This window comes from Trachypithecus francoisi, unplaced genomic scaffold (assembly GCF_009764315.1).
Source record: "Trachypithecus francoisi isolate TF-2019V2 unplaced genomic scaffold, Tfra_2.0 Lachesis_group3, whole genome shotgun sequence".
Lineage (NCBI taxonomy): Eukaryota > Metazoa > Chordata > Mammalia > Primates > Cercopithecidae > Trachypithecus > Trachypithecus francoisi.
The window spans coordinates 150,023,219-150,048,254 of record NW_022681468.1 but is presented as its reverse complement, the minus strand read 5'-3'; the positions used below and the strand labels follow the sequence as shown (position 1 = coordinate 150,048,254).

General features: G+C 53.0%; 2 protein-coding genes across 2 annotated transcripts in view; one reads left to right on the top strand and one right to left on the bottom strand.

Annotated features, from left to right (window-relative positions):
- Nucleotides 1-14,012, bottom strand: part of CCDC9B (coiled-coil domain containing 9B) — a 37,199-nt gene extending 23,187 nt beyond the window's left edge. The window contains exons 1-2 of the mRNA XM_033190586.1: nt 13,848-14,012; nt 11,392-11,586 (exon numbers count right to left, since the gene is read on the bottom strand). Of these exons, the coding sequence (XP_033046477.1) occupies nt 11,392-11,481 (90 nt within the window). The 5' untranslated portion in view covers nt 11,482-11,586; nt 13,848-14,012. The remainder of the gene's footprint in view (nt 1-11,391; nt 11,587-13,847) is intronic.
- Nucleotides 4,254-17,432, top strand: DISP2 (dispatched RND transporter family member 2). The gene is made up of 8 exons (XM_033190578.1): nt 4,254-4,489; nt 9,984-10,313; nt 10,584-10,613; nt 10,780-10,903; nt 11,197-11,312; nt 11,502-11,629; nt 11,990-12,087; nt 13,437-17,432. The coding sequence occupies exons 1-8, from the start codon at nt 4,374-4,376 to the stop codon at nt 16,695-16,697; spliced, it is 4,203 nt and encodes a 1,400-aa protein (XP_033046469.1). The 5' UTR covers nt 4,254-4,373; the 3' UTR covers nt 16,698-17,432.
- Nucleotides 17,433-25,036: the final 7,604 nt, after the last annotated feature.

Below are 25,036 nucleotides of genomic sequence, written 5' to 3'. Positions count from 1 at the left end.
ACTGCAGAACCAAATGACCAAACCTGCTTCTTTTTTTCCCTTTCTTTCCCACAGGTCCGAAGGTACAAAAGTTTCCCCAACGTTCTCCCCTTTTTCCTCCCCACTGTAATGTCCTCCAGACCCCCAGCCTCCTTCCTAGACCCTCAGGGAGCAGCCACCACTTCTCCCAAATGAAAAGAAGGGAGCAGGCTCAGGCATCAGCCCTGTGGGGGAGGGGGCAGCGCTGCACTCCTCCACCCTCTGCTGGCTGCAGCCTTCTTGGCGTTCTCTCCTCTGTTTTCCCATCTGTCTCTCTCCTTTCCTCACGTCCCCTCCCTGCCCCAGCAGCCCATCCTCTCTCCTGCTGCTTCCCCGCCTGTTCTATGCTTTTCTGCTTTCCTGGCTACCCCTACAGCCTCGCTGGATGGCTGGCTTGCTCCCAAACCCCAACCACACTACGGGGCCCCTAGGACCTACTCCTGCCAGAGAAAGGAGACTGCCTCTCCTCCACCTCTTCTCTCCCACTGGCTACCACCAGCAGACTCAGTTCTTCGGCCTGGGACTGTGTGCCAACCCCCAAACAAAAGAGCCATAAGCGGAGAGGCAGGTGGGGTGGGAAGTGGCTGTTTCCAGGCACCACTGAGCCTGGATGGGGCAGGGGCTGCTCTACCATGGTCACAGGAAAGCGCCCAGCCCTGGAGCCTGCCTCTTCCCCACTGGTACCAAGCCCTAATCAAGCCCTAGGAGGCAGAAGGAGACTGGGGAGGTATCCAGCCTGGACAGTGGGAGCATAGCCTCACTCTGCTCCACAGTGCCGCAGACCCCCAGTCCCCTACCACAGAAGCAGGGTGGTGTCTCTTGCCTGCCCCCTGGGCTTGTGGCAAGAGGAAAAACAAACAAACAAACAAACTCCTCTGGCCTTGGGGCTTCAGGAATGATTCCAGCCAAGATGGAAGGTTAAACCACACTTTTTCCAGGCCTCTTCTGGCTGAGGCAGAAAAGCTTTTACTTTACTTTCTATTCTTTCTGATTTCTTGGGTCTGGCATCCGCTCAGGAACAGGTATGAGCTCACACATACTCATGTACACAGAACCATGCACTCCATGCACATATCTGTGTACATAGCAAGCCTGAATATGAACCCACCCACACACGTACACAAACATAGCTATTTTATATAAATATGGCACACACCCTGTACACACACACACACACACAACCCATAAAAATAATACATACATCCTCACCTTGCCACCTCCTACCCTCCGTGTCCTCTCATCCTCCAACCGTCCTCCTTCTTCTCCTCCTCAGCTCTTTCATCTCGCCTGACCCAGCCTCCTGTCTCCCCCTGCCCCTGGCCTTCAAAGAGCACTTCTGTAGCCTCCTCCAGCCTCACCCTTGCTCCTAAGTACAATGAGCCTGCAGTTCCTAGCATGGCAAAACCTCTAATCACTCTGCCAGGGTTCCTGGGTGAGAGAAAGGAGATGAAATAATTCTGCTTCTGGCCGGGCGCGGTGGCTCAAGCCTGTAATCCCAGCACTTTGGGAGGCCGAGACGGGCGGATCACGAGGTCAGGAGATCGAGACCATCCTGGCTAACACGGTGAAACCCCGTCTCTACTAAAAATACAAAAAACTAGCCGGGCGAGGTGGCGGGCGCCTGTAGTCCCAGCTACTCGGGAGGCTGAGGCAGGAGAATGGCGTAAACCCGGGAGGCAGAGCTTGCAGTGAGCTGAGATCCAGCCACTGCACTCCAGCCCGGGCGAAAGAGCAAGACTCCGTCTCAAAAAAAAAAAAAAAAAAAAAAAAAAAAGAAATAATTCTGCTTCTTAGTTGCAAATAAAGTAAATCGAGGTCCAAGGAGTGGGAGTCATATCTCGGCTCAAAGAATAGAAACCAATAAATCTAGGTTGCTCCCCTTTTATCTGCTCAGTGTTCTGGCCTCACCAAGACAAAAGGCATGGGACATGCTACCCATGTCCCCAGCCCTCCACCGCAACTCCTTGGGTGCCTAGGAGTCCTGAGTCCCCCAGAGAAGTGGAGTGAGGTAGAGTTTATCTCAGGTAAGCTTAGCCCTGACCTCAGACTCTGACACTGTTCATTTGACTTTCCACAGGGGCACTGCCACTGTGGGGGGCATGGCCATCCTCCAGGTCACTGCGGGCCACCCCCCGGCCATGGCCCAGGGCCCTGCGGGCCACCCCCCGGCCATGGCCCAGGACCCCACGGGCCACCCCCCGGCCATGGCCCAGGGCCCTGCGGGCCTCCCCCCGGCCATGGCCCAGGGCCCTGTGGGCCTCCCCCTGGCCATGGCCCAGGGCACCCACACCCTGGTCCACATCACTGAGGAAGGAGAAGAAAACAGGACACAAGATGGCAAGCCTGAGAGAATTGCCTAGCTGACCTGGAATGAGGCCTGAACCACAATCTTCTTTTCCTAATAAACAGCCTCCTAGAGGTCACGTTCTATTATTCAAAGAGCCTGTCTTCCTTCATATCCAACCTGGCTGTCAGACGACCCAGTTGTCTCCAAGATCCCTAGTTGTGAAGATGGGGCAACCATCCTGGCTTTCTCAGAAGCTCAACGCCATGTTGCTCACTATAAATGGCTGTGTAAGGTCACCTCTCCTTTCCTTTTCACTCCTGTCCCCTCCCATCGAGGGACCTCAAGTGTGGCCTCATTACCCCTGTGCCATCCTGTACATCCAGATCTGGCGGGCCTTCCAAGGTTGCAACTTGCATGCCTCACTCTACAGACCAGAGGCCTCCCTCCAATCCAGATGGGTTTCTCACCATTCCCTGAAAATACACTGAACTTTCCAGCCTCCTTACCTTTGTTTGCACAGATAAGGAAGAATGCCCCTACCCCAGGTCAGGAATGCCTTCCCTCTCTCCTACCTCCACATTTCAAAGCCTAGCCTTTCTTCCAAGCCAGCTGAAGTCCACCATCTCCAAGAAGCCTTCTCTAAGGCCTATTAGGAAGAAAGAGGTCCTTCCTCTTTGCATACTGTCCCCTTCTCTGCAGCAAGCTGCAGAAAAGAGATGGTATCAGTCACTTCATGGGCTTGATCATATCTTGCCTATTGGCACCAATTTATGGCCTGGCCCTTTATCTCTCCAACCAAGTATAAGCTATTCAGGGCAGACCCAACACTTCTACACCTCTAGATTCTTCCACCCCATTCCTTATGACCTGTGTCTTACACAGATTGGCATTGGTACACATTTTAGGGATATCTATAGTCCAAGTGTTCCTGACTCCGCTCAGCTCCATGTCTTCAACCAAGGCCTCTCACTGCACAAGTAACCAGACCCTAAACAGCCTGCTTGCCATAAAACCCTTTCTGCCTAGTCAAATCCCACATCCGGGATCCTTTCCACTCCCCGCCACCCCCCCCCCCCAGGCTTCTCACACTGCCAATGTCTATTCTAGTTCTAGACCCCTTAGCCAGGCCTGTCCACAGTCCATCATACCCAAATGTGCTCTACTCACAGCTACTCCCTGGTGGGGGAGGTGGCACTGGAGTCAGTGGCTATTGGGCACTTCCCAGTGCCCTGGAGTTGGTGGCTATTGGCACCTGCCAGGCTGAAGTGGGGGGACAGGGGTGACTATAAAAAAGGATCCGGGATCACTCAATATACCCTTATAATAAACCTGCACATGTACCCCCTGAATCAAAAATTAACCTTAGCTTACTGTGATTTGTTTGCTTTATAAACCTTTTAAATCTTAAAAAAGAAAGAGAAGGAGCTGGGGATGATCTGAGCGCCTCTCTTCTTCCCCCCACTCCCGCCCCACCAGACTCCGCACTTGAATAACGGAGTCAGCGCTCCACATCTGAGGGGTGCACACCCAGGTCCAAGTCGAGGTCCAGAAGAATGGAAAGAAAGACCCAAGCGGATGCCTCGCCCCACTGGGGAGGGGAGGAGAGCGCTGAGCGAGCCGGGAACCTCGCAGGCCTGAAGCCGCCCGCCTTTCGACCCGGGGCGTCCAGCGTGAAGTGCGGGCGTAGAGCTCGCCCTCTATCCGGCTGGAAGGGTCTGCGATTCGATTTGTGAGGATCTCTGCATGAGTCGCGCTCCCTGGTTCCTTACGGGAAGGCCGAGGCCGCTAGGAAGCGTTGGACGGCCGGACTCCTAACAGCGGCTCTCAGGCCTGGCGGGAGCAGATGGGCGCTCACACCGCAGCCCCGCGATCTTAGACACAGCGCGCTCCGCTCCCGCCGCGGCGCCGCGCCCATTGGCTGGGCTCCTCCTCGCCCCGCCCAGCGACCGGCCCGCTCGGAGCCGACGCATGCGCACGAGCCCGCCGCCGCCGCAGCCGCCGCCGCCGCCGCCGCCGCCGCCGCCGCGGCTTCAGCACCAGCGCCCGGACAGCGGTGCCGCCCACGGGCATGGACGGTGACAGCAGCAGCAGCGGCGGCAGCGGTCCGGCTCCCGGCTCGGGTCCGGAAGGGGAGCAACGGCCCGAGGGGGAGCCCTTGGCCCCAGACGGCGGCTCCCCGGACAGGTAGGGCGGACCGCTCCGCAGACCCAGATCACAGACCCTCCCAGACCCTCCCCGCCCCAGGTATCCCCAGTAGCCGCCATATGTTGCCCCATTAATTCCCCAGACCCTCCCGGAGCCCCTTCCCGGGGTCGCCAAGCTCCAGGCCCCCCTCGCCACGCCCTCATCCTGCCGGGTCAATTTCCTCGTTCCCTGACACCCCCTAGTGTCAGTCCCCACTGCCCTCCCCGCTTAAGGAACCTGCCCCACCCACGGCTTCTACCCCTCCTCTAAGGCCAAGACTCCCTGGCTCCTCCGGCCTCTCCTTCTAGGCCCTGCCCCTGCGTCTTCTCCGGAAGCCCCAAGCCCGCAGTAACCTCAGTCCGGGTTTCAGCGTGCCAGTGTGCATGAAGGTGTGCGTGAATTGTGGATGGAAGGCTCGCCAAGGCGGGTGTCTTGGGGAAGGCAGACATTCGGCAGACACGTTAGGGACTGTCTTTGTCACCATCAGTCGCTTGCCTGCCCTGCATGGCCCCCAGCTGTGCACGTGTGGGTTCCAGTCCCTGCATGTGGCAGCCACACTGGCTGGAGCCACTAAGATGTGAAGGCTTTGGTGCTCAGGCCGCTGGCCTGTACTACCCCTGGAGGAGCCCCAGACTGGTGGGACAGGAGGGACACCTTCCTGCTGAGGACCCAGATCTCAGTACCTCTCCTCTCCGTTCCTCCACCATATGTGTGAGGGAACAGCCCAGCTAGGTAGCAATATGGCGCAATTTCTGTGCCCTGCCTGGCTCTGCCGCCCCCAGAATCCCTCCTCTGACATGACACTGCCTCTTTCCTGCCTGGACTGAAATAAAAGGAATTCCTTGATAGCAATAGCAGAGGTGGACACATCGTCTCCAGACTACCCCAGCTAAAATGTACATTCTGTACCCCAGAGGAAGAGAAAGCCCCACAAGTAGAGAGAAATGTTTTCTTCCCTTTATTGTTAACACATTAGCCTGGATAGATTTAGGCACTCTTCAGTCTGAAAGTCACAAAGACTTCAAGAGGGTGAGACACAGGATGGCTGTATTCACCAGACCAGGGACCTGCCTGGGACTATGGCCTGATCAAAGAGACCAGGGATGGAGCAGTGACAGGACAGAGCGGGGGCCTGGGGCCAGAAACATCCTTAGAAGGGGCAGGAGAGTCATTTGCTGTCTTGGATATCTTGCCAAGGATCAGCTGTGTCCAGTCTCATTTCCCCTGGGCATAGGATCCACTTGCTCTTTCAGAAACTCCCTAGGGCCTCTGGCCCCTCTCTGGACTTCTCCAGAGACCATGGACACTAATTGGGCATAGGGACTTGCTTATGTCATTCAAGAAACACAAAAATGCTCCTGCTGAGTAGCACTCTGGGGATAGATACACAGTGAATAACTCACGCACACAACATGCACATGCGCGCACATCCTTACCAACACACTGGCTAGAGAGGAATTTGAAACAGTTTACACTGTTTTTTTAAAATTACCTTTTTATTTTCCTAGTGATATGAGCTGCTCCCCCATCTGTCCTGGCCACTCTGTGGGATCACATTGAGGTTGAGATGGCTGTGTGTCTGTGGGGTTGGGGACATAGTTAATACAATATACATTTGCCCCTTATGGGGCTTCCAGGTTGGGTCTCTGTGTCTGGGACCCTGTCAGCCAGGCCCTGATTGCTGGGATGTTGGCCTCTTAAGTGAGGCCAGCATCCCCACTTTCCATGCCCCTGCCTGCCCTACTCACTTGACGTACAGGCCTGCAGGCCCAGGCAGGCAGCCTAGAAAGTTACTTATCCCAGTGAGGGTCATGGAACTGAGGGAGTGAGAATAAAAAAACCCTGTGTAGCCCTGGGGTGTTTAACTCCTATTACTACTGAGCCTCCTAAGGGCAGAGGGCAGCAGGAGGTGACAGGAGAAAGCTTTGATTCTGAGAAGAGTGGAGGTTGGCTTTTCTCACTGGGAGGTTTGAAGAAAAGGCCTGGCTCTACAGCAGTCAGAATATGGAAGGTTTCAAATTCTGCCACATTGATAATGGTGGGCACAGTCAGGAAGGGTGAGACTGGGGGCAGCTGATCCTAGGTCCCTAAAGAGGAATAGTAGGAGTTAAAGAGAAGGAGCTGGGGCCAGGGAAACTCCAGCAGAAGCAAACCAGTGGTGGAGGCTAACATTCCCCTTGAACAAGAGCCAGCTAAGGAAAAGGGTGGACTTAGGAGGTTTTAGCAAACTGGGTAACCAAGAGTGCACCCACTCTTCTCCAGTATCCTCTGGAATGCTGGCTTCCCCTAATGCAAAAGAAACCGACACTCCAAGTGGGGCCCTGACTCCTAAGACAAGCCCAGTGATCAGTTATCTAAGGCCATGGGCAGCTGGAACAGGCCCCCCACTTTCACCCAGGCTGCCCCCACTCTCCTGACCCCTAGAAGGCAAGCTCTGCTCTGAAGAGGGAGACCAAGGCTGATGGGTCATCTTTAGGTCTTTAGGACCCAACCCAGAGCAAGGACAATGCTAAAGCACAGGACAGGCGCTCGAGAAAAACCTGCAGAATTTAACATCTTAAAGAAGTCAATGTCCACACTTACACACACAACCTAGGCCATTTATCCACCTTCTCACTGGCCCACAGGGATCTGCCAGGACACTGGCTGCTTACGTTATTAACTTTATGGAGTCATCTGAGGTCTTGCTTTAGAACAACTTTGGTCAAATTCCTATTTTCCTAGATGTTGAGTTTGTAAAAAATAAGTATCAGTGATTAAAATCATGAGATCAAATTTTGATACAGCTTTTGGATAACAAAAAGGAAAGTATTTATATATGTAGTAAGATTCTCAAGGTGTGGGAAGTTCTAAAATGGAGATATATTATCTGAGGTGCCAAAAGAGGACTCATTGTAAATACAAACACACTTCTAAAAGTATATGCTCCCTGCTGCACTGACCGTGGGAAGGGGCAGGAAAGCAAACGTGTCTTCTACATGACAGACTCTGTGCCAAGAACCTCACATATGTTACATCAGTTAATTCCCACACCAAACCCAAGAGGTGGGCATTATCTCATATCTTCAACAGACAAGGATGCCAATGCTCCAAGAATTGTGTGTCTTTCCCAAGTCCCCAGAGCCAAAAGGTGATCGAGTCAGGAGCCCACCTCCACTGCTCCCCCATTTCACCCTCAGCATGAGGGTCATTCTCTCCTGGACTGCTGGGCCAGCCTGCCATCCTTCTGGGAAAGAAAGAAAGAGCATGTTTTTCCTTCCTAGTTCCTCTTCTCGGTCTCTGGGCTGAACTCAGCCCCTGTGGGCAACGCCCATCTGCCCTGAGGCTGGGACTACAGCTCATAGCCCCTTCAGCAGTGCAGCAGCCAGGACTGGAAGCCAGGGTTGGCCCCGCATAGATCTAGCTCTCCTTGGGAGCTACGCAAACTCTGGCGAGCAGGCTGGGTGAGCCAGGCAGAGGCAGGGGAGAAGGAGACAGGGCTCTGCAAGGCTAACCAGCCCAGAATCCCTCTGGGAACCCCCCATGGCCCTAGGCACTCTGTTCTGTGGCCATCTTTTCCTAATCTGGGTCTGCAATCCTGCCACTGGGGTTGAGACTCCACCTCTGCCTATACCCAAGGAGTGGGGTTGCGCACACGCACAGAGTATTGCCCTGATGAGTAATTCTGGTAGAAGACGCTATGGCTGTTTTCTGGCAAGTTCCTTGGGGTGAGGGGGTGTCCCAACTCCCTCTCCCAACCATGCACATCCTTACAAAGCAAATCTTCTGCTCCGTGCATGGCCCATGACAGGGTAGGTGGAAGGATAGCAGTTGCTTCCACAAACTTTCCCCGACCACCCCACCCCCTGTCAAAGTTGGGCCCTCTCTGAGCTCCCTCTGCCCTCTGTGACTTCCCCACTCACAGCATTCAACATGTTGGTCTGTTCACATCTCCCAACTACTGTGAGTGCCTACAGGGCAAGGACCGGGTCTTCATCATCCTAGCACCACTATTAGCAGCCAGCCTAGCACTCATTCAACAAACATTTCCAGGACGCCTTCTGTGTGCAAGGCACTACTCAGGGCACTGGCGATATGGTGATGAACAAATGCAACAGGCCTCTGTTCTCCCAGCACTCACATTCCACATGAAAGACAGGTAATAAACATGATGATGCTATAATATAATATTCAATTGCAACAAATGCTATGAAAAAAACATAAAGCAAGGTAGGGAGATTGAGAGCTGGTGGGTGATTATTTCAGAGAGAGTAGTCAGGAAAGGCTTCTCTGAGGAAGTACTAGTTGAAACAAGACCAGAATAAAAAAGAGGGCCATGCAGTTATCTGGGGGATGAGCAAACCAGGCAGAGGGAAGAGAAAGTTCCAAGGCTCTAAGATGGGAATAGGAGTGCAGCAGCACGTGCTCAATAATCTGTCTGGCAAGAGAAAGAGCAGACGACTGCCACACAAAGAGCACAGGACTGTAAGTCGGAAGAATTGGGTTCGAGCATCAGCTCATCTGTCACTGAACCTGATTTCAAATCTATCAGTTGAAGAAAATACCTCCTTTGTGAGGTTTTTGTAAGGAGTGAGTAAGATCGGCCGGGCGCAGTGGCTCACGTCTGTAATCCCAGCACTTTGGGAGGCCGAGGCGGGCGGATCATGAAGTCAGGAGATCGAGACCATCCTGGCTAACATGGTGAAACCTCATCTCTACTAAAAATAAAAACAAGGCCGGGTGCGGTGGCTCAAGCCTTTAATCCCAGAACTTTGGGAGGCTGAGACGGGCGGATCACAAGGTCAGGAGATCGAGACCATCCTGGCTAACACGGTGAACCCTCGTCTCTACTAAAAAATACAAAAAAACCTAGCCGGGCAAGGTGGCGGGCGCCTGTAGTCCCAGCTATTCCGGAGGCTGAGGCAGGAGAATGGCGTAAACCCGGGAGGCGAAGCTTGCAGTGAGCTGAGATCTGGCCACTGCACTCCAGCCTGGGCGACAGAGCTAGACTCCGTCTCAAAAAAAAATAAAATAAAATAAAAAAATAAAAACAAAAATAAAATAGCCAGTCATGGTGGTGGGTGCCTGTAGTCTCAGCTACTCGGGAGGCTGAGGCAGGAGAATGGCTTGAACCCAGGAGGCGGAGGTTGCAGTGAGCCAAGATCACGGCACTGCACTCCAGCCTAGGCGACAGAGCAAGACTCCGTCTCAAAAAAAAAAATCATATATGTGAAAGCACATTCAGTGTCTAGCACAGGGCCTAGCATGTAGCGGCCTGCCAATTGTTTTTTGACAGTGTGGAAAATGAGTAAATGAGAGAATGGTCTCCATGAGGTAGGCTGAGGGCATAGACTTCGAGCCCCCAGCCTCCTCACCTCTCACTTCTCCCCCAGGACTACTAATAAATCAACCCTGAGTCCCTGTCCCCTTGTCTTACTGAACTGAATAATGCTGGGGCATGGGGTGGCCCACCACCATCCCCCACCCCAATCTTCCCTGCCTCCTCTCTTCCTAGCACCCAGACCAAGGCTGTGGCCCCTGAAGCAAGCCCAGAGAGAAGCTGCTCCCTCCACAGCTGCCCCCTGGAGGACCCTTCCAGTTCTTCGGGACCCCCACCAACAACTTCCACCCTCCAGCCTGTGGGTCCCTCCAGCCCCTTGGCCCCTGCCCACTTCACCTATCCCCGGGCACTGCAGGAATACCAGGGGGGCAGTTCCCTGCCAGGACTTGGGGATCGGGCAGCTCTCTGCTCCCACGGCTCCAGCCTCAGCCCTTCCCCAGCCCCCTCACAGCGTGATGGGACCTGGAAGCCACCCGCTGTGCAGCACCATGTGGTCAGTGTCAGGTAAGGAAGGGTCCAGCAGCCTGCCAGCTGCCACTGGAAAATGGGGTGGGGCTTAAGAGTGGGGCTGACCCCCCCGGGCTCTAGACTCCTTTCTTAGGAGGCAACCCAATGCAGTAGGAAGTAAGGGTTGGAACTTGGGAGTGGCAAAGCGCTAAAAGGGTTAATACCATCGGTTTTCCCTCACCCACCCACTCCCACCCCACCTCCACCCCCGAAACACGCCCTGCAAGAAGACTCTGGCAAGCAAGCATCTTTTCTTCTCTTCCACAGGCAGGAACGAGCCTTCCAGATGCCAAAGAGGTAGGCCTGGGCCTTCCCTGGACCTCTAGGGGTGACCAGGCTGGTGCCCAGTTTAGCCCTGTTCCACGTGCTCTCTGCTCTATCTAGCACCCCTTCAGGGTGGAGCCTGAGCTCAGCACCCGTTGCTGCCACACCCAACTCATGTGGGCTCCTCCCTCTTTCCCAGCTATTCCCAGCTGATTGCTGAGTGGCCAGTGGCCGTGCTGATGCTGTGTCTGGCTGCCATCTTCCTCTGCACCCTGGCTGGACTGCTGGGGGCCCGGCTGCCTGACTTCTCCAAGCCTTTGCTGGTGAGGAGCCAAGGGGTGGGACGGGATCCCCAGGCCTGGCCACCTCAGCCCAGCCTGGGGCAGAAAGTTGGAGGTAGGGTAGCCATGGTGGCCTGGGGATAGGGTAGCCACGGTAGGCTCTTGACCTCCAGAGAGAGTTGGGGAGATGCTATAAAGTTCAGACTCACATCCACAATTCAGGCAGGTAGGCTGGCCTGCCCTGCTCTAAGGAGTCAAAGGGGCAGAGCTGAGAAGCACCCAGATGGAGAACTCCTACCCTGCCCACCTGTTCTTCTCCACCCTCCTCCCTGCAGGGCTTTGAGCCACGGGACACGGACATTGGGAGCAAGTTAGTGGTCTGGAGAGCACTACAAGCCCTCACAGGCCCCAGGAAGCTGCTTTTCCTTTCCCCAGACCTTGAGCTGAACAGGTAACAGGCTCTCATCTTTTCACTGTGGGTAGGAGAGGGAAGAATGAGATCTCCAGGAAGGGGACATTGGGTGACTCACCCCAAGGCAGGTCAGAGGGGCTTGCCAGGACTTCCTGGGGAGTGGTCTCTGGCCTCCTCTGAGTCTTCCAACCCTAACGGTGCCTGGCATAGATACTCTCTCCACTTCAGCTCGAGCTCCCACAACACTCTGAGGCCTGCACCCAGAGGCAGTGCCCAGGAGAGCATTGTCCGACCTCGCAGAATGGTGGAGCCCCTGGAGGACAGAAGGCAAGAGAACTTCTTCTGTGGCCCCCCTGGTAAGCTGCAGCCTGGCCAGTTCCTGGTTTTAATAGTGGTCCCCACCCCACCAAGTAGGACAGGCAGGCCCAGAACAAATCTGGGCAGACAGAAAGGGAAGGTGGCCAGCTGGCCACAGTCAAGCCAAGGAAGCCGGGTTACAGCTGGGAGGATGAGGGAGTTCTCAGATGCTCCAGCCAGACAGGGTCAAGCTGGGTTGGGGTGAGGCACAGGGACAGGATCAGGCAGTTCATGCACAGGCTTGAGATGCCTGAGAATCTGAACTTCATGTGGCCCTGAGTAAGCACCTTCCCTTTGGAGGACCCAGGACCTGGGGCCAAAGGACTGAGCTCTGAGTTGGGGGGGTGTGTTGCTTGCAGAGAAGAGCTATGCAAAGCTGGTGTTCATGTCCACCTCCTCGGGCAGCCTATGGAACCTGCATGCCATCCATTCCATGTGTCGCATGGAACAGGACCAGGTGAGCTGACTGGGGAGGTGCCAGGGGTTTGGGGGGAACTAAGGACATGAGGGAACTGATCCCAAGGAAATACAGCTGAGCCAGGACTGCCAGGGGGTGGACTGGGGAAGAGCATTCCCTGCTTCGAAAATTATTCCAACCCTGCTGAGAGGCTCCAGGTTGGGGTGGGAAAAGAAGAGTCGGCTGTTTTTAGAAGAGCCAAGATAGAAGTGCTGGAAGCAAGCCCATGCAGGGACTGGGAGTTTCCAAAAGGTCCTAAAAGGGCCCTCCAGAGCGGGTGAGGCGGCCCTGGCCCAGGGAGCTGAGACTGTGGGCTTCAAGGCCTCAGTCCCCATCAACCTGAGCAGTGCCAATCCAGTTATGCTAACTGGAGAATCATACACAATAACATCTGAAGAAAGGTTTGCTGCTAAAAACGGTGTGAAAACCACACAGTAGCCCAGCCCCCCACTTCACAAGAGGATATTCTAAGTACCAAAAGACTGGTTAAGAACATGTGTTCTAGAGTCAGATGCCTGAATTCAAGGCCAGCTCTAAGGTTGTCCTGCTGTGTGACTTCAGGCATGTTTCTTAACGTCTCAGTCCCTCAGGCTACATCAGCGTTAAATGGGGATCATAAAGATACTTTCCTCACAGGGATGTTGTGACAGTTAAATGAGATAGAATTTGAAAAAATGCAGCATAACGACTGGCAATAGTAATCTCTCAATAAGTGTTACTGTGTTGTCACCATGATCTTAGGCCCCAGGTTACGCAGCCAGTTAGTAGCAGAGCAAGGGCCTCTGACTCCCAGGCCAGTGCTCTCTGTACTACATCAGCTGTTGTGATGTCAACAACAGGAAAGGAGAAAAAAAGAGGCATGAGATTTGAAAAAGAAACAGCCCTGGCCCTAAGAGGGTTTAAGCGGTGCAGTGGACAGACAGGAGCTGGGGTTTGGCAGTGACCCTGAACCTGGAATGTTTTGGTCTCCACTTTTCCCATTGCTTGCTTCAGCTCCTTGGACCTTTGGCCCTGTTCTGTCTGTGGCTGCTACCTCCACTTTTACTCCTAGCTCAGGCCTCGTGGAGTTGGGGTGTATGACCTACAGGGACCCTTAGAGGAGGGTCTCTTAGGCTGAAGCCTCGGGCAGCATCCCTGAGGCTCCTCTTTGATGAAGTCAAGATGTAGCTGCTGGCACCTGGGCCAGGAGCCAAAGGCAGCTGGGAGACAAGCCAGTCTCACCAGGCTGTCCAGATCCCTCTGCACCTGCCCTGCAGTGTGAAAGGAGGTGAGAGAGCCTTGTATAGGCCTGGGAAAACCTGGGCTCTTGGGCTGCCCCTGAGCTCTCTCCTCCTGCGTGTGCCCTACAGATCCGCTCCCATACCAGCTTCGGGGCTCTGTGCCAGCGGACAGCAGCCAACCAGTGCTGCCCCAGCTGGTCCCTGGGCAACTATCTGGCTGTGCTCTCCAACCGCTCCTCCTGCCTGGACACTACCCAAGCTGACGCAGCCCGCACACTGGCCCTGCTTCGGACCTGTGCCCTCTACTACCACAGTGGTGCCCTGGTGCCCTCTTGTCTGGGACCCGGGAAGAACAAGTCCCCACGCTGTGCCCAGGTTCCCACCAAGTGCTCCCAGAGTAGTGCCATCTACCAACTCCTGCACTTTCTGCTCGACAGGGACTTTCTGAGTCCCCAGACCACTGACTACCAGGTGCCCTCCCTCAAGTACAGCCTGCTCTTCCTGCCCACCACAAAGGGTGCTTCCCTGATGGACATCTACCTGGACCGGCTGGCCACCCCCTGGGGGCTCGCTGACAACTACACCTCCGTCACTGGCATGGACCTGGGCCTCAAGCAGGAGCTGCTGAGGTACTTCCTGGTCCAGGACACAGTGTACCCCTTGCTGGCTCTGGCTGCCATCTTCTTCGGCATCGCCCTGTACCTGCGCTCACTCTTCCTCACGCTCATGGTGCTGCTGGGGGTGCTGGGCTCACTGCTGGTGGCCTTTTTCCTTTACCAGGTGGCCTTCCGCATGGCCTACTTTCCCTTCGTCAATCTGGCAGCCCTCCTCCTGCTGAGCAGCGTCTGCGCCAACCACACGCTCATCTTCTTCGACCTGTGGCGCCTCAGCAAGAGCCAGCTGCCGTCGGGGGGGCTGGCGCAGCGCGTGGGCCGCACCATGCACCACTTCGGCTACCTGCTGCTGGTCTCCGGCCTCACCACGAGCGCGGCCTTCTACGCCAGCTATCTGAGCCGCCTGCCGGCCGTGCGCTGCCTCGCCCTCTTCATGGGCACGGCTGTGCTGGTGCACCTGGCGCTCACGCTGGTCTGGCTGCCCGCCTCCGCCGTGCTCCACGAGCGCTACCTGGCGCGCGGCTGTGTGCGCCGGGCGCGGGGCCGGTGGGAGGGCAGCGCGCCTCGGCGGCTGCTGCTGGCGGTGCACCGGCGGCTCCGCGGCCTACGGAGGGCGGCGGCCGGCACCTCGCGTCTGCTCTTCCAGCGCCTGCTGCCCTGCGGCGTCATCAAGTTCCGCTACATCTGGATCTGCTGGTTCGCGGCACTGGCGGCAGGGGGCGCCTACATCGCCGGCGTCAGCCCCCGCCTGCGGCTGCCCACGCTGCCGCCGCCCGGCGGCCAGGTCTTCCGGCCCAGCCACCCTTTCGAGCGCTTCGACGCAGAGTATCGCCAGCTGTTCCTGTTCGAGCAGCTGCCGCAGGGCGAGGGTGGCCACATGCCCGTGGTTTTGGTGTGGGGCGTCCTGCCTGTGGACACTGGCGACCCTCTGGACCCTCGGAGCAACAGCAGCCTGGTGAGGGACCCTGCCTTCTCGGCCAGTGGCCCTGAGGCCCAGCGCTGGCTGCTGGCTCTCTGCCACCGGGCCCGGAATCAGAGCTTCTTCGACACCCTGCAGGAAGGCTGGTCCACGCTGTGTTTCATGGAGAACCTCCAGCGCTGGATGGAGAGCCCCGGCTGCGCCCGCCTGGGACCTGACCTCTGCTGCGGCCACTCGGACTTCCCCTGGGCCCCCCAGTTTTTCCTGCACTGCCTGAAAATGATGGCTCTCGAGCAAGGCCCCGATGGCACCCAGGACCTGGGACTCCGCTTTGATGCCCATGGCAGCCTGGCCGCCCTGGTCCTGCAATTCCAGACCAACTTCCGGAATAGTCCGGACTACAACCAGACCCAACTCTTCTACAATGAGGTCAGCCACTGGCTGGCAGCGGAGCTGGGCATGGCACCTCCAGGCCTGCGCCGTGGTTGGTTCACTAGCCGTCTAGAGCTGTACAGCCTGCAGCACAGCCTGAGCACTGAACCTGCTGTGGTGCTGGGCCTGGCTTTGGCACTGGCCTTTGCCACACTGCTGCTGGGCACCTGGAATGTTCCCCTCAGCCTGTTCTCCGTGGCAGCTGTGGCAGGCACCGTGCTGCTCACTGTAGGGCTCCTGGTTCTCCTCGAGTGGCAGCTCAACACTGCCGAGGCCCTGTTTCTCTCTGCCTCAGTGGGCCTCTCAGTGGACTTCACTGTCAACTACTGCATCTCCTATCACCTGTGCCCACACCCTGACCGCCTGAGCCGTGTGGCCTTCTCTCTGCGCCAGACCAGCTGCGCCACAGCAGTGGGGGCTGCAGCCCTGTTTGCGGCAGGCGTGCTCATGCTGCCTGCCACAGTGCTGCTTTATCGCAAGCTGGGCATCATCCTCATGATGGTCAAATGCGTCAGTTGTGGCTTTGCCAGCTTCTTCTTCCAATCTCTCTGCTGTTTCTTCGGGCCAGAGAAGAACTGTGGGCAGATCCTCTGGCCCTGTGCTCACCTGCCATGGGATGCTGGTACTGGGGACCCTGGTGGGGAGAAGGCAGGCCGCCCACGACCAGGATCAGTTGGAGGGATGCCCGGGACCTGCTCAGAGCAATATGAGCTACAGCCCCTGGCACGGCGTCGGAGCCCCAGCTTTGACACCAGCACAGCCACCAGCAAGCTGTCCCACCGGCCCTCAGTACTCTCTGAGGATCTGCAGCTCCATGATGGTCCCTGCTGTTCCCGGCCCCCACCAGCCCCTGCCTCCCCAAGGGAGCTGCTGCTGGACCACCAGGCAGTCTTCAGCCAGTGCCCTGCCCTGCAGACCTCCTCCCCCTATAAGCAGGCTGGCTCCAGCCCCAAAAGCCGGGCCAGGCAGGACTCCCAAGGGGAGGAGGCTGAGCCCCTGCCAGCCTCGCCAGAAGCCCCAGCCCACTCCCCTAAGGCCAAGGCTGCAGAGCCTCCTGATGGCTTCTGTTCCTCAGCCAGCACCCTGGAGGGGCTCAGCGTCTCTGATGAGACCTGCCTAAGCACTTCTGAGCCCAGTGCTCGGGTACCAGATTCCATGGGTGTGTCCCCAGATGACCTGGATGACACTGGGCAGCCAGTCCTTGAGCGGGGCCAGCTCAATGGGAAGCGGGACACCCTGTGGCTGGCGCTGAGGGAGACAGTGTATGACCCATCATTGCCCGCCTCCCACCAGAGCAGCTTGTCCTGGAAGGGCCGGGGGGGGCCAGGGGATGGCAGCCCTGTGGTGCTGCCCAATAGCCAGCCAGACCTGCCAGATGTTTGGCTGCGCAGGCCCAGCACCCACACGTCAGGCTATAGCAGCTGAGGGGGACCCGGGGAGGCCAGACAGAGCACGGAACCCTGTCAGGGATGACAAGGCAAGGGCAGCAATAGGCTGGAGCCTGAAGGTATTTCTCCAGATCCACAGGGAGAGGTCTCACCCTCCAGCTGTGGATGTTAAACCCTGCCAGATGTCCCAGGCTTGATCTGTCTGCTCTTACTCCTCACATCTGGAGGATTCCAGCAGGAGGGGTTTTGGAGGGGACCTGCTTGTGACCTGCTGAGGGCTTGTCTGCCCCCACAGCACCATCTAAAACCCCTCCTCTAGAAGTGGGGGAGGCTGGATGCGTAGCTTCAGGTGTCAGAGGAGGCTGACCTGGCCTCCATCCCAAGTTACAAGAACTTCAGTGAGATTAAGGGACCCCCATCCTAGGGATCTTGTCAGGGTTCCTTACTGACCAGAGGAGCCGGCAGGAATCTTCGCAGCCTCCTGAGTCTCACCCCTTTCATATGCTCTTCATCAGGACACTTCCCTCTCTTTTCGGAGCTTCTCTGGGCAGAATTGGGCTGGGGCCTCTCTCCCCAACTGCCCTGCTCTCCTCATACTCACCGGTTTGACCAGAAATTCTCGAAATCCAGCCATAGATGGCTGCTGGGAATGCAGCAGGAGGAGGATGGTCAGCCTCGGAGCATCTCTAAATTATGGGACAGTCCCTCGTTGGAAGAAGGTTCGTGTGCTCTCCTGTGTTAATAAACGATAATAATCCTTTCCATCTCTGCACATTTTAGTCTCCTTGGAATCTATCTCACTACTTCACTACAGGGTAGCCTGACATGGGTCAGGTTCTTTTGCCCCCAATTTATAGGTAAAGACATTGAGGCTAAGTAAGATGAACTGACCTCAAAGTCACTTAGCCACTACACGGCAGAGCGGTTTCATTCCACCACTACAACCTCCAGTCTCCCCTTGGCTACCTACCTGTCTTGTGGACATTGGCATATGGCTGTCTTGATCTTTCACCTCTAACACCCTCTTCCAATCTGCTTTCTCTGGTGTCTCTGACTGAACCCAGCCACCCTCTTTGGGCCTCCACTTCCTGAGAGAGCTGTATTCCAGACAAACCCAGGAGTTCCTCTCCATCTCCCCTGTGCCTCCCTCTGGAATCTGGCTGAGATGTCTGCTGGCCCTGGGGCGTGCTGGCTGACCTGATTCCCAGGCTTCAGGACCATGCCTCTTCTACGGCCACAGTGTATAAGAGGCCCCACCAGAAGAGATACTGAGGAGCAGAAGAGGTGAAACCAAATCCAGTCGAGGCACGAACTCAGACCTGCCCTTTGGGGAGTGTGTGAGTTGATTCCCAGGTCAGGGTCCCCAGTGTTTTAAGGACAAGTCTCTGTGGAGCGTTAAGCAGACCAAAGGCTGGCTCCTCCTTCTCAAAGCAGTCTGGTGGGGAAATTTTATCCCATGTGAGAGCTCATGACACCAGGTGGCATCAACATGTTTATTGAACACCTACTTTGCATATGATAACTACAAGGGGACAGACGTGTGGAAGAAAAATTGAACACCACCCTCAAAGAGCTCACCTTCTAGGTGGGGAGACAGCTTATATGCACACACAGGCATCGGCTGGCTCACCAACGGCATCATATGCCTGCCATCATCATTATTGTTGGAGCTCAAGTACCCAGGACTGGGTAACAAGAAAGGCTTTCTGGAGGAGGAAAAATTTGAGCTGGGCTTCAGAAGAGCAAGCATCTCAGACTGGAAGGGGCCTTGGTGATCACTTATTCCAGCAGTTTTCAAACTTTGTAGCCTCAGGACTCTTTCTTCAAAGAAGCTCTGTGTGGAAAAACAATATATAAAACAGGTAAAAAGCAGCTACTCTGGTGGGTGCTGGGTGTTGGGGGTGGAGTCGGCTCAGCCTCTCTTTCCACTGCAGCCTCTCCGGGGACCTGGGGAACCCCTCGGGCTCCTGGCAGCTTCACAGAATGCAATATGAAAGCTACTGATCCAGGCTATTTTACAGAGGAGTGTCAGAAAAGGGAAGGGATTTTTCCAGGGTCAAATAGTCTGTGGCAGAGCTGGAGGCAAATTAGATGATGTTTTTGTTTTATTTAGTTTTTTTATTATTGAAACCTACTTCCTACTCCAAGTAACCCATGAGAAGTGGAGCAGAAACCCAAAAGAGACATGGGAGTTGTGGAAGAGACAGAAGACAGTAAGCAGCTACAGCAGGATACCTTGGCTCCTTTGCAAGATAAGTAAATCAAGATGAGTAACTCCGGACACCAGGACGGGGAGGCTGGAACCTGATTTAAATCTGTCCCCTGGGGGTCTGCTGGGACCTCTTTCTTCGTGTCCAGGTAGCATTTGGCCTCTCTGGCCTAGAGCTGCTCATCAGCCCTGGTTTCTCTGATAATGGTGTCCCTCTGTTGTCACGCAGCCAGGCTGAGACAGCCGTGGTATCCTCAGGGGCAATGAGCCACAGGGAGGTCAAATGAACTCTTCCTCCCCAGCATGAGCAGAAGACACTTTGCCTGAACACAACCACTGAAATGTTAGAATGCAGAGGGGTGGATGGATGGGCATGAGGGATTCGGGCACACCCGAGGGCCCTACTTGGGGATTTCCGGGTCACATTCTTACAGGCTGTGGCCACACAACACTGCAGGAAGGTGAATGAGCCATAGCAGCTGATGCATTGATTAGATTTGTTCTTTATGTTGCCAGGCCCAGAAGAACCCAGGAGTAATCTAAAACATTACCTCATACCTAGAGTGGCCCAAACCAACAGCAGGCAATCCACATCAGCAGAAAATCCAGCCTGCCTCTCTAGCTCTGACTTTGGAATGTGGAACTTAAAGCACTTTCAATTTCCTTTGAGTTGCAGCAGATCCTTCACTTTATTATCATTAGGGGCACTTTACAATGAATGTATGGCCCTGGAGACATGGCTTATTAAGCATGCTGTGAGGCACACGAAAAGGAGTCAAAGCAGTCATGCTTGCCCTGCAAAATTCAAGAAATGATTTCTCCGCACTCAGACGCTTTAATAGAACTACATTAATAGTCATTTGGAACTTGAGGTCATTTCCCCTATTTGTGCCACTGATCCTTAAACTCACATTCTGAGTACGAGTATGTATCCTGTATGTGATTAAGATATAACCTGAGGCCGGACGTGGTGGCTCATGCCTGTAATCCCGGTACTTTGGGAGGCCGAGGCAGGTGGATCACTAGAGGTTAGGAGTTTGAGACTAGCCTAGCCAACATGGTGAAACCCCGTCTCTACTAAAACTACAAAAATTAGCTGGGTGTGGTGGGAGATGCCTGTAGTCCTAGCTACCCAGGAGGCTGAGGCAGGAAAATCGTTTGAACCCAGGATGCAGAGGTTGAAGTGAGCCGAGATCATGCCACTGCACTCCAGCCTGGATGACAGAGCAAGACTCCATCTCAAAATATATATATATATATATATATATATATATAGTTGATATAGTCTGTTACCATAGGAAAACTTGGCTTCCATGGCTATGGTGATCTGGGGACTTTTAGAGTGACAATGTTAGACAGATTGATTTTATTGGCTGAATCTTAGATTTTACTGATATATAGCATATCCCATACCATGATATTCAGGCAATATTACAGCTTGAGACAATTTTTAAAAAGGCATTTCTCAAGAGAGTTATAAGCCAAACTTTCCTAGCCCCCTCCAACTCATTCCGTCCTTCTCCCAATGCATGACAGGACAGGGAAAAAGGCTTTAAATCAGATTTTAAGAAAGAGGATACATTGGTTTACAACCTTTGCCTATTATCCAGAGAGTTTCTGATCTTTTCTTTTCTTTTTTTTTTTTTTTAAACAGTGTCTCGCTCTGTCACCCAGGCTGGAGTGCAGTGGCATAATCTCGGCTCACTGCAAACTCCGTCTCCCAGGTTCACACCATTCTCCTGTCCCAGCCTCCCGAGTAGCTGGGACTACAGGCGCCCGCCACCACGCTCGGGTAATTTTTCGTATCTTTAGTAAAGGCAGGGTTTCACCATCTTAGCCAGGATGGTCTTGATCTCCTGACCTTGTGATCCACCCGCCTCAGCCTCCCAAAGTGCTGGGATTACAGGTGTGAGCCACTACACCCGGCCCTGATCTTTTCTTTGACGGTGGCATTATCTCATTTTTTGATAATACACATGGGTATTGACAAGCTCTTGGGACCCCATGCCAAGCATCAAGATCCCATTTACCTGGTGATAGGAAACACAGACATTCCTCACCCTTTCCACCCTCACCGTTGTTCACAGGGATGACTGTAACTAAGGTCTATGGGTATTTATGCTTAGGAGAAGAAATTGTAGCTCAATTCACCAGGAAGATGGGAAACAAAAGAAAGCCACTATGTGCTATGTAAATGTCTAGCCATCCAAAACCACCCTATGCAGAGGAACCCTGGAAGGGCCTTGATAAATTACTCATAATTATTATCAGGCCTCTTTGTGATTACTCACATTTCTCTCAATATAGGGGAAAGATCAGCATTTTACCAAATCCACAACCATCAAACAAACAAGAGCTTTAATGCTGCTGAAGAAAATCACACAGCTGAGCAGATTGATGTAGATTTGAATTCATGACCACCTATCTTAACTGGACCCTCAGCTCTGCCTAGCTAGTATTCATTCTAGTTACTAGTTTTGATTATTTGTATCGACTATTTTATATTTTCTCCACCTTCTCAAATATCTGATGCCCTCAACTTCCCCCACCCCTCAGTGGACAAAAAAAAAAAAAAAAAAAAATACATTCTTCACGAAGAAAATTGAAGCCTTCAAATAGAAATTTCACCTTCGGCCGGGCGCGGTGGCTCAAGCCTGTAATCCCAGCACTTTGGGAGGCCAAGACAGGCAGATCACGAGGTCAGGAGATCGAGACCATCCTGGCTAACACGGTGAAACCCCGTCTGTACTAAAAAATACAAAAAACTAGCCGGGCGAGGTGGCGGGCGCCTGTAGTCCCAGCTACTTGGGAGGCTGAGGCAGGAGAATGGCGTAAACCCGGGAGGCGGAGCTTGCAGTGAGCCGAGATCCGGCCACTGCACTCCAGCCTGGGTGAGGGAGCGAGACTCCGTCTCAAAAAAAAAAAAAAAAGAATTCAAATTCATTGAACATGTTATATTGTAAAATATATATACATTAAAAAAGAAAAAAACAATAAAAATTTTTTAAATAATTCAAGTTGAGGTGAGACACAGTGGGTCATGCCTGTAATCCCAGTGCTTTTGAAAGACTGAAGTGGGAGCATGGCTTGAGGCCAGGAGTTTGAGACCAGCTTGGGCAACATAGCAAGATTCCATATCTACAAAAAATAATTTTAAAAATTAGCTGGGCATGGCAATATGTGCCTGTAGACCCAGCTACTCCAGATGCTGAGGCAAGAGTATCACTCAAACTCTGGAGTTCAAGGTTACAGTGAGCCATAATCACATTATGGCACTCCAGCCTGGCAACAGAGCGAGACCTTAACTCTAAAAAGAAAGAAATAAAGAAGAAATCAAACTGAAAGTGAGATGGTTGACACAGGATATGTATTAACCACATTGATTTGAATGGAAAAATAAAATCAGACTTTTCCTGTTAGAAGGTCAGATTTGGCTCACAGGTTTGACAGAGAGGATAGTCTTTGCAAGTAGGATGTATGGTGGACATTTTCCCTAGAATGGAATAACTTTAATCTGCAGCTCCACAGTTTGAACAGAAACAGACTGAAAGTACAGATACAACTTCCCTTTCCAGCCAAGATGGAGGAGCAGGGGCCAAGTTTACCCTCCTGCCTGAAACAACCAACCAAACAGAAAACACATGAAATAATGAGTTTCAAGACACTGGACATAAGGTAACAAAAGACAGTGATCTCTCAGAGGCAAGAAACAAACAAGGTGAACCCCTCGGTTGCCCAGCTTACTGCTTGAGAGGATATATTTCATGGAGGGAGAACCTAGGCAAAGCAAGTGACTCTGAGGTGAGGGGATAGCTGAGAGTTTGGAGCAGCAAACTGGCTAGAGTGCTCAGGACAGGGTACTGGAGAGGAGAAAGGTGGATACATAGAGAATTCCGGGGATCTGCAAAGGGCCCCCACTGAGTGTTCAACAGAGCGTGATTCATCACATAAGTGTAAAGAAACCACTTGAGACAAAGGAAAGAACCACGCAAAACAATGGGCTGGAACAGTAGCCAGAAGTCACACAGAGCCTGGACAGTGCCTGTCCCCATCAGCCAGATCGGAAAACCTCATAATTTATGGAGCATTGGTCAGAGCTCTCAGAAGGGCCCTCGTAGTGGGGATTAATTAGCCCTAGTTTAAACATTGCTAGATCCTACCTAACAAATCTCAAAAGTGAGACCTGAAGGAATCAAGCTGTTTCTAAGTAACTGAACTGCCTCCCAGAACAAAGCCCGAGAACATTTACAGAAATCCAAAATTAACAAGCACCCAAAAATGTAAAATTCACAGTGCCTGATTCTCCAATAAAAAATTACCAGTCATGTGGTCGGGCGAGGTGGCTCACGCCTGTAATCCCAGCACTTTGGGACGCCGAGGCGGGTGGATCACAAGGTCAGGAGATCAAGACCATCCTGGCTAACACGGTGAAACCCCATCTCTACTAAAAAATACAAAAAATTAGCCGGGCATGGTGGCGGGCGCTTGTAGTCCCAGCTACTCGGGAGGCTGAGGCGGGAGAATGGCGTGAACTCAGGAGGCGGAGCTTGCACTGAGCCAAGATTGTGCCACTGCACTCCAGCCTGGGCAAGAAAGCAAGACTCCATCACGAAAAAAAAAAAATTACCAGTCAAGCAAACTATGAACCATCATAAGGAGAAAAATCAATTGAAACCACCACAGCTGACACCTATGTGAGAATTGGACAAGGACATTAAAATAATTATAATTGTATTCCATACGTACTAAGTAGAGACTAGGAAGATATTTTTAAATACCCACTTTGAATTTTAGAGACGAAAACTAAAATGTCGGAGATGATGGGGTGGGTGGGGTAGGCAGAAAGAAGAGGATGGGAAGAAGTACCAAGGGGAAGGAGGAATGATTTGGGTATGACGGGTGTGTTTATTATTTTAATTGTGGTGATGGTTTCACAGGTATATGTAATTTCTAAACTTATCAAATTGTAGACTTAAAATATGTGGTTTATGGAATGTTAAGTATATCTCAATAAAACTTAAAATTGTACTGAAACAAAACCACTGGGGGAAACTGGGTAAAGAGTCCAAAGGACCTCCCTGTACTATCATTGTAACTTCCTGTCAATTATAACGATTCCAAAATAAAGAATTTAAAAGTGTTTTTAAAATTAAAAAAAAAAAAGTCTGAGATGAAAAATCACTGAATGGAATAACAACAGTTTAGACATTGCAGGAAAATAAACAGTAGTGCACTTGAAGACATAACAATATAAATTATCCAAAAAACACCATGAGAAACAATTTTAGAAATGAATACAAAGGGCTAGGCGCAGTGGCTCATGCCTGTAATCCCAACACTTTGGGAGGCTGAGGCAGGCGGATCACCTGAGGTCAGGAGTTCGAGACCTCCCTGGCTAACATGGTGAAACCCTGTCTCTGGTAAAAATACAAAAATTAACCTGGCGTGGTGGTGCACACCTGTCATCCCAGCTACTCGGGAGGCTGAGGCAGGAGAATCACTTGAGTACGGGAGACACAGGTTGCAATGAGCTGAGATGGCACCACTGCACTCCAGCCTGGGCAACAGAATAAGACTCCATCTCAAAAAAAAAAAAAGAAAGAAAGAAAAGAAATGAATACAAAGTATACACAATATGACCAGGTGGGTGGCTCATGCCTGTAGTCTCTGCACTTTGGGAGGCCAAGGTGGGAGAATCAGTTGAGGCCAGGAGCTCCCGACCAGCCTGGGCAATATAGCAAGACCTCATTTGCACAAAAAAAAATTTTTTTAATTAGCCAGGCATGGTGGCATGTGCCTATAGCCCCAACTAGTTGGGAGGCTGAGGCAGGAGGATCGCTCGAGCCCAGGAGTTGAAGGCTGCAATGAACTATGATCTCACAACTGCACTCCAGCCTGGGCAACCAAGCGAAACCTTATCTCAAAAAAAAAAGAAAAAAGTAAACAATATACAACAGGCAGAAAGTATGTCCCTTACAATTATTTAAAGTTACGAAAAAAATTTAAGCCAGGTGAGATGGTGCATGCCTACAGTCTTGGCTACTCAGGAGGCTGAAGTGGGAGGATGGCTTGAGTCCAGAAGTTCAAGGCTGCAGTATGCTATCTATGATCACACCTATGAATAGCCACTGCACTCTAGCATGGATGACATAGCAAGATCCTGCCTC